The sequence below is a fragment of the Vipera berus genome (assembly GCF_964194415.1).
Source record: "Vipera berus genome assembly, chromosome: 1".
Lineage (NCBI taxonomy): Eukaryota > Metazoa > Chordata > Lepidosauria > Squamata > Viperidae > Vipera > Vipera berus.
In genome coordinates, this window is record NC_138202.1 from 52478959 (window position 1) to 52488498 (window position 9540).

Consider the following 9540-nt stretch of genomic DNA (forward strand, 5'->3'; position numbering starts at 1 on the left):
AAGGAGGCGGTGGTGAGACCCCTTCTCAAGAAGCCTGCTTTGGACCCGGCTGTTTTAAACAACTATCGTCCAGTCTCCAACCTTCGCTTTCTGGCGAAGGTTGTTGAGAGTGTGGTGGCGCACCAGCTCCCTCTGTTCCTGGAGGAAACTGATTATCTGGACCCGTACCAATCGGGCTTCAGGCCCGGACACAGCACGGAGACGGCATTGGTCGCGCTGGTGAATGATCTCTGGAGGGCCAGGGACAGGGGTTGTTCCTCTGTCCTGGTCCTATTAGATCTCTCAGCGGCGTTCGATACCATCGACCATGGTATCTTGCTGCGACGTCTCAGGGGGCTGGGAGTGGGAGGCACCGTTTTACGGTGGTTCTCCTCCTACCTCCAGGGCCGTTCGCAGTCGGTGTTGACAGGAGGGGAGAGATCCGCCCCAAGGTCTCTCATTTGTGGAGTTCCTCAGGGGTCGGTTTTCTCGCCCCTCCTGTTCAACATCTATATGAAGCCGCTGGGCGAGATCATTCGTGGTTTTGGGGTGGGGTATCACCAGTACGCTGATGATACCCAACTTTTTCTTTCCACCCCGAACCAACCCAGTGATGCCCTCTCCGTGATGTCCCGGTGCCTGGAGGCGGTTCAGGTCTGGATGGGGAGAAACAGGCTTCGTCTCAATCCCGCCAAGACTGAGTGGCTGTGCATATCGGCATCTCGGGTTAACCAAGTTATTCCATCCTTAATGATGAGGGGTGAGGTGTTACCCCCCGTTGATAGGGCTCGCAACTTGGGCATCCTCCTGGATTCACGGCTCAATTTTGAAGACCATATAGGAGCCGTGACCAGGGGGGCTTTTGCACAGGTTCGCCTGGTGCGCCAGTTGCGTCCCTATCTGGACCGAGACGCCCTACGCACAGTTACTCATGCGCTTGTGACCTCCCGTTTGGACTACTGTAACGCTCTCTACATGGGGCTGCCCTTGAAGACCACACGGAGGCTTCAACTGGTGCAGAATGCGGCCGTGCGAGTTGTAATGTGGGTCTCCCGATACTCCCATGTAACACCTCTACTCCGCGAGCTGCATTGGCTTCCGGTTGCCCTCCGGGTGAAATTCAAGGTGCTGGTTATTACCTATAAAGCCCTACATGGCCTGGGTCCGGGTTATTTGAGGGAACACCTGCTGCCGGCATCAAATGCCCTTCGCCCAGTGCGCTCCCACAGGGAGGGTCTGCTCAGGGTTCCGCCAGTGAGAGATTGCCGGCGGGTGACACCCAGGGATAGGGCCTTCTCAGTGGGAGCGCCTGCCCTCTGGAACCAGCTGCCGGTGGAGCTGAGAACTGCCCCCGACCTCCGATCATTCCGCCGGGGCCTGAAGACCTGGCTCTTTGAGCTCTCGGGCCCAGGCTGAGGAGAAATTTTTAATTGGGGTTTTAATTGTGTACAGGGTCAATTTAATATTTTTTAATTCGGTTTTAACTTTTGTATGTTGGATTTTTTAATTCCCTGTAAACCGCCCTGAGTCCTCAGGGAAAGGGCGGTATATAAATGTAACTAAATAAAATAAAATAAAATTATACATAAGAGAGAAGATCTGATTCTCTGTTCAATTTCCCAGATGATCAGAGCCACTCTTGCTCACATGTCAAAAGTCATGCCTGTTGCAACACCTGAAACCCAGATGGGCACATATCCCCATGAGAATCATCCTCCATCCAGGTTTCAATGATATATCCTAGTCTTTGCTGTCATCCATAATCAAGTTGTAAATGGGGGGGGCACACTAGGGGAAGACCAGGCATTTAGTTAGGGCCTGAAAACCAGGGACTGTTATGTAGTACCTTGGAAGAGGTTAGGATATTAGTAGTGGGGAGCAGTTTGAGATTTCCAATTCCTCTTCCCTAAGGACAGCCTACTCTACCTCATTTGCCCCACCCCCTCAGTGACACTCCCTTCTGCCAACTTCCTTCCGTACGCCCCACTAGCCTCCCAAATGATTCTTGCAGAATGGGCAATCTCAATCTCACTACATCGATTCCTCTTGCTCTCCATCAACACGCTGTTACTATTACTAGACCATTTACATTATGAAATGGGGCTGCCTGAGTGTTCTCTAATATTGCTGTTAAACTGCAAGTGAGATAAGGACAAACGTTCAATAGATGACACACCAGTAAATATTAGGAAACATCTAAGGCAGACATGTCAAACTCACGATGTCACATGACCTCGTGCAACGTATCGGGACGGTTTTGCCATTGCCAGCAATGGGGTGGGCGCGGCTTCCTGATCTAAGGGATTATTAGCTAATAGCAAAACAATGCAGATGTGTGACACGCTTACACAATAATAAATGATGTATTGCTAAATTATTTATTTAGTAATAAACACTTTCAAAAAATCCTTTTTCCAGTGCCCTCTTTTTACAGACTAAAATTCACTCTGATCCAAATCCAATCTAAAGAATGTAAAAAAGGAGAACTGGGCCCCTGAAGTTCAAGCCACCCATCTATGCAAAGCATCAGAAATTGACTGAATATACAAAGCTCTGTCATTTGGCCATACAGGCAGTCCTAGATTTACAACCACAATCGGGACTAGAATTTCCATTGCTAAGCAAGATGATTGTTAAGTGAGTTAGGCCCAATTTTGTGACTTTTTTGCCACAATTGTTAAACAAATTAGTGCAATTAAATAAATCACAATTGTTAAGTAAAATCCAGTCTCTCTCTCCCCCACCCCCATTACTTTGCTTGTTGGAAGATGGCTGGGAAGGTCGCAAATGGCAATCACATGATCTCAGGAACTGCAATCAGTGCCTGTTGCCAAGCGCTCAAATTTTGTCATGTGTCTGTGGGGATGCTGCAACAATCATCAGGGCAAGAACCTGTCTTAAATCACTTTTTTCAGTGCCATTGTAACTCTGAACAGTTACTAAAGGAATAGTTGTAAATCGAGGACTAGCTGTAGTGCTCATGAAGATGGTGAGATTTATTTCATTTCTAATGAATATATATCTATTGCATTTGGACAAGCATATGCAGTTTATGCAAATCTACGCCTGCTTGCCTTGCTTTTTTTGGTGATAAGTTTCCTCCTTGCCAATAATATACAAGTAGCCAGCCTAGAAGTAACTTGACTCTCTTCCAGATTGACCTACATTAGTACCGTAACATTATTCATTGTCACGCTTCCTGCAAAGCAAAGTAAATCAAGTAGAACAACACTGTTGACCTCTGTTCCCTGAACCAGCATTTAAGATGAGGAGAGGACGAGCCATATAAGAATTTTTTCTTCTCAGAAGGTGTCACAGTGGTAGGTGTCAGTACTACAATCCTAAAGGCATTTTATTTTTCAAGGGAATTGCTACTTAGGCCTTTAAGTGAATATCTCATGTAGTGGGAAATGGTGGGCAATATTGCTTCACCATAAGGACATCAGGGAAAATGAAAATAAAGATAGATTACATCTTTCATCAGCTATCGAGAATTCATTTTTGCTGTTTCATATACTTTTAATTAATTTCCTGATAATCATAGATAAATGGAACAAGCAGGTAACCATGAAGCAGTCCAAAGCTTGTTTTCAAGAACAGAGCATATGAACATGACAAAGCCCTTATGTTAATGGTGCATTAGGTTTTGCGGCTTGGAAGCCATACTTGCATTTTTACAAGCTTATAGGATGGGTGGTTTCCTGAAGGGGGGGGTGCATGTTAATAAATGTAAGGTAAAAACGGAAAATGAATACATATGCTCAGAAACGTTTAAGCATAACAGCACTGACATAAACGCTCAAAAACAAGTAATACAAATGAGCAAGAGCAAATGTGCCCAGGAGAACTGAGAAAGCAGTGATGAGCTTTGCCCAGGGGCAATTTGGGAACAGGGGGCAGAGGGTGGAATGGGGGTAACAGGAAAAGGTCAAGGAGAGTAGCCAAAAGCACACTAGAGAGTGTGCGGAGCAAACAGCTTGAGGTGTGACAGGCAGCAAGCGGGGAAAGCAACAACACATCAGGGAGTTGTATGAACAGGAAGAAATGAAATTATGAAGCAGGGAGAGCAGGTGTATGAACAGGGCTAATAGATAACATGGAGAGAAAATTTCAGAGTCCCTGGAATTGTTGCAGACACTTTCGGCATTCTCACCTTACTTGATTTACTGACTGATGGGTGTTTCAAACCTCAATGCAAACAAAGAACTCTGAATAAGTAACCAACACCACCATTTGTTACACTGCAAAAAGGTAATAATAAAGACTCCCTCAACACATCCTGGTGACTTTCTGGACATCCCCTTTAAGTTTCTTTAGAAATAATACAGAAGAGGCTTGCTACTACCTCTTCCTTTTTTAATTTTTTTTTTACTTTTTGGTCTAGATCAGCGATTCTCAACCTTGGCACCTTTAAAAAGGTGGACTTCAGCTCAAGCATGTTGGCTGGGGAATTCTGGGAGTTTAAAGTCCATCCATCTTAAAATAGTTCAAGTTGAGAAATGCTGGTCTAGAGTCTAGACTACAGTCCTGGGATCATCTGGTGCTGTCCCATTCAAACACTAACCAGATCTGATTCTGCTTAGCTTTGTCCACAGTTATCCAGGATTGGCTGTGTGTACCTCTCCTCAGGTCCGAAGAAAGAAAGAAATGCTATAAAGGGCAGAATTTCCCCTACCTTATACCAAATTTATAATGGTCCAAACCACAAATCTTCCCTCTTGCTACCATACAACCATTAGTCTGGTTAACCTGCCTGTATTTTAAATCCAATTTCCAACCGTAGTATATAAGAAACAGTATCAAAATCTGAGAATGGGCAAAGGGTGTTGAGTTCGTGGTGTTTTTCTATAATAACACCTTTGCAGAGTTTCCAGATTGATGTTTTTCTTGTAAACTCAGTCTTGGGCAAACCCAAGAAAGAAAGCAGACCTAGTTGTCAGCGGGTGACATTTCTGTGCTTGGCCGCATTCTGCCCCAACCAGCAATTTATGAGAAATGACAGCAACATATCCTGCACTGTGCGTTCCTGCTGCCTCTCACCAAGCCCTCATCAGGCACTTGTATTTCCTCAACCTAAGCCACATACATCCTGACCCCTGAGAGCAAAAGCCTGGGGAACAGGAGGGGGTCAGTAACTGCCATTACTGCTTAGCAAAACCACCTGTCACAGGAAACCTGACACTGAACAAGAAAGAAAGTCTTGCTCGCATCTTTCAGCAGCTGCAGGGAAAGAGGCAGTGCAGTGTACAAATTCATCAGTTGAAATCACGGCTGCTCTTCACAAGGCCTCACTCAAAAGCAAGCCAGCTTTTAGAGAGTAAGATGGCCAGGGCTATGACACATCTCTGTCCCCAAATGGCCACCTCTGAATTTGAGGCCTTTGTGTGTGAAGATGCTTCTTCGTGTGCAAGAGAGATGTTTGCAGTTGTTATTCATTTAGATCAAATTTTCCAGCAAGCTCACAGCTCTCAGATAAAGGCAACATCACATGTGGTAAACCTCAGCAATTATCCCCTGCCCCCCTTTAAAGGGAAAGCACAAAAACTGAAATTATCTATAAACCAGTAAAACTTTGCTGCTAGGTGAGTTTGTAAGCTGGGTTCAGTTAAATGCAAGCGTATGACAGGTTAAAACCATTCTTGAGTAAATCACTTCACAGTTTTTGTGAAGGGCCGTATGAACAAATGCTTTCTCAGAGCATACTCAACGGTAAGAGAGGACAAGATGGAGAACCTTCCCGTGAGATCGTGTTTTCTGTGTGCAAGAGGAATGTTTTTTAATACAAAGATGGTTGCACACACTCACAATGTTCATTTAATTCTTGAAGTGATCAGCCAAAAAACTGATAATCCAATTGTTATTTATACAAACTAGGCAACAGAATTCAGTTTTTATGTCATCTCCAGAAACTCAGGGATGAGAGGCATGCACTACTCTATGTTTACTCTGGCTTCCTGAGAGACTCAAGTAGCAAAAATGCTAAAGAAACAACTATTCTAAAGTTAACAATTTAGTGATTTGTCTGCTGGATTCCCCCTAAATATTACCAAGAGATAAAATACTCGAGAATAAATAAATACATATTTTGAATTATAAATAAAATGTAAGATTGAAACAAAACCTAAATGGCCATTTTTGGCATTTGGGTATTTTAAAGATGGGAATGTGAAATTCCAGGGAGGGAAATTTATCATTTCCAGCCTTAAAACTATTCCTAACCCCCCTACCATGTCATCAAAATTTAGCAATTTTATTCACCACATTTTGTATATATATTTCCTTTATTGTACATTACCCATTCCCAAAGACTCTGAGCAGTTGATACAATCTCCAGGTGCTACTCATGAGATCTTAGGATTGCCTCAATGCAGCCATGCAAAGTGTTGGAGAATCTACTGCTGTTTCACAGTTTTATAGGTCAAGCAGTTCTTTAAATTATTGCTACAGGCCTAAGTCAGACTATTACATCACATCATATCATATATCATACCTTACATTATATTTCATTATATTACATTGTGCATTGTGTGCTTTCTGGCTAGAAAGGCAAGATTTAAATGGAGTTACTAATATTAATAATAAGTAATACATCCCAGAAATCCAGATGAAAATGACAGAAGTATTTACCAAGTGCAGGTGATCTGCTTTCTGTGTCTGTCTCTGCCGACTCTTCTGAGCTGCGATGCGATTCTTTTCTCTTCTTTGTACTTTCCTCATTTCATCAGAAGAGTCCTGAAATGCAAATATACTTTTCCAAACTATTGCCTCTGAAACGTATGGACCAGGAATATAGGATGGTTGTGTGCACCACTGAAAGATCTTAAAGACCAGAAAGGGGACGGGTCATTCTGGAGAAACTCTAGGTATACGATTGCTAAGATTTCAACTGACCTGATGGCACATAATCAGTGAAAGAAAGTCTGATGATTTTTAGTGGTGTGCTGGTGGAGATGTGAATGTATTCTTTATATGTACTTTTGTATGCAAATGGGGTTATGCTGTTGCTAGTAAACCCAAATCGTTGCAGCCAATAGACTATAAAGTGTAATATGAACTGAAACTGATCAAATTAATTGTGTTTGATAGGGAAAATAGAATAAGTATAAATTATACATAAATAGTTTAAAAAAAACCCTAAAGCAAGTAGATCAATTTCTATGTAGTACTCTAATAGAATGTTTTTTAAAAAATTGGGGAAATTGGAGAAATTTTAAGATTCACAAATGCATATAGAAAGGAATTAGCACATGGTCTGTTGTAAATAAATATTTTGGGGCGAGCAAAAATAGCTACAAATAAAAATGTGCTTCTGCCTTTTTGTTTATGAAAGTAAAAATTGGGTGTGTTAAGAGAAACACAAAAGTAAACTGAATGCAGTAGGAAAGGGGTATATAAGAAATGTGTGCAAGTAAAACAAGAAAAGATAAGGTGCTGAATGAATGAATGAACAGTCCAAGAAAGTCCTGGTGAATGGAACTTGAGATCCCTGAAAAGAGAGAAATGAATACCGTAGAGCAGGGGTAGGCAACCTCGGCTCTTTTATGACTCGTGGACTTCAACTCCCAGAATTCCTGAGCCGAGGTTGCCTACCCCTGCTGTAGAGCAAAAAGCAAGACAGAAAGCAGTATATGGACCTGATGAATCAATGAAAGTTTGCAAGGATATTGAAAAGCACAGTAATGTTTGTATAAACTAGTATTAGCTTTTCATGTTTATTACCTATCCTTATCTTTTTGCCTTTAATCTCTTTAACTTTCCATTTCTTACTTTTCTCTGCACTCTGTGTAACATTGCTTAAGAATAGCATCATGGGTATGTATGTGTATCGTCTTAGTTGACAGTAAGCTCCACTTAACTCAGTGAAACCTTTCACTACATTGCATTGGGTTTGAGGTAATATAGTCATCCAAAATTTCTATTCAAACCGTTTTTTAGAAAATCCTTACGGTAATGTAATTTCATTCTCTCTCATTGCTAACATCTAGCAGTGTATTCTCTAGAATTTTCTTCCTCCTTCTTTTATACATAAACCTGAAAGCATTTTGCGCACAGCTGAAGTGTTTTTTTCAAGTGCAGGGTCCCATTCCTAAAATGGCAAAACGCTGATATTTTAATGTTGGAAAATGTGTTACATCTCTCAGTAGAGAAAATGCCCAACCTTAATACCTTTTAATGTATCAAGCAGCCCCTAGCGCTTTGCAGAAAAACTGGATCACCCAGAATTTTCCTCATTACACAGGATAATTTTGAAGAGGAGGGTGATAAAAGAAAACAATTAGCCATTAGACCAGCCTTCCCCAATCACAATTCCCAGAATTGCAGCTGATAGTCTAGGTGGCTGGTAATCTGGGAACTGTAGTCCCTCTTTAACTTCCCCTGAATCAGAGGGGTCAATTTGATTCAAAGGGGAGACAGGCAGTTGGGGAATAATAATAATAATAAGTTGGAAGGGACCTTGGAGGTCATCTAGTCCAACCCCCTGCTCAGGCAGGAAACCCTATACCATTTCAGACAAATGGCTGGCCAGTCTCTTCTTAAAAACTTCCAGTGTTGGAGCATTCACCACTTCTGGAGGCAGGTTGTTCCACTGGTTAATTGTTCTAACTGTCAGGAAATTTCTCTTTAGTTCTAGGTTGCTTCTCTCCTTGACTAGTTTCCATCCATTGCTTCTTGTCCTGCTTTCAGGTGCTTTGGAGAATAGCTTGGCTCCCTCTTCTTTGTGGCAGCCCCTGAGATATTGGAACACTGCTATCATGTCACCCCTCACCCTTCTCTTCGTTAAACTACACATAACCAATTCCAGCAACCGTTCCCTATAAGTTTTAGCCTCCAGTCCCCCAATCATCTTTGTTGCTCTTCTCTGTACTCTTTCTAGTTCTTCATCGCTTGATTTTTATGCCTCGGCAAACTTCAAACCTGTTGAATTCCACTAAATTGCTCCTGGGTAATGGAGCCTTGCTCGAAATAAACTGACATTAAGCCTATCATTAAATTGTCAGAAAGTGGTCCCACCGTACCTGTTTGCTGGATGAAGAGGACTGGCTGAAGCTGCTGGAGTCACTGCTGTCAGAGCTATGGGGCATGGCTCACAGCACCCCCTGCCTGCCGACTCCCTTTCCTTCTTACTTCAGGCCTTCGCGGTCTTACGCCGCCTTTTCCTTTAAACTGGACTCTGCCTCTCCTTCTCTTTCCCCGTCCTCCGAGCCGTTCGGGCACTTTCTCTCCTTTTCTTCCACCGCGCCTGTCAGCAGCTACGTCCCTTGGCCTTAAAAGCAACGCACCTCGCGCGGCTCTTCGTCCCCCTTTAGCTGATGTGGGTTCTCGGAAGCCTCAAGGGACTTAACTGAAAGTCACGTGGGCGGAAACTTTGAGACGAAATGTTACAGAATTTTTTTTAAAAAAAAATCGACTCTGGGAAAATCAAGTGGTGTTAAAGAGAAAGAACCCGAATAACGTCGGGGGAAGGGGGGGGGGAGAGAGAGAGAGAGAGAGAGAGAGATTGGTTTCAGCTGCGTGACAAACATGAGAGGATCAGAGAAATAACCAGGTTGCTGTAAAGGT

At 42.9% G+C, this 9540-nt stretch overlaps 1 protein-coding gene across 1 annotated transcript in view; it reads right to left on the bottom strand.

Moving 5' to 3' along the window:
- The window catches only part of BATF (basic leucine zipper ATF-like transcription factor), a 14089-nt gene extending 4772 nt beyond the window's left edge, over nt 1-9317 (bottom strand). The window contains exons 1-2 of the mRNA XM_081312843.1: nt 8997-9317; nt 6607-6711 (exon numbers count right to left, since the gene is read on the bottom strand). Coding sequence (XP_081168969.1) covers nt 6607-6711; nt 8997-9062 — 171 coding nt within the window. The 5' untranslated portion in view covers nt 9063-9317. The remainder of the gene's footprint in view (nt 1-6606; nt 6712-8996) is intronic.
- Nucleotides 9318-9540: the final 223 nt, after the last annotated feature.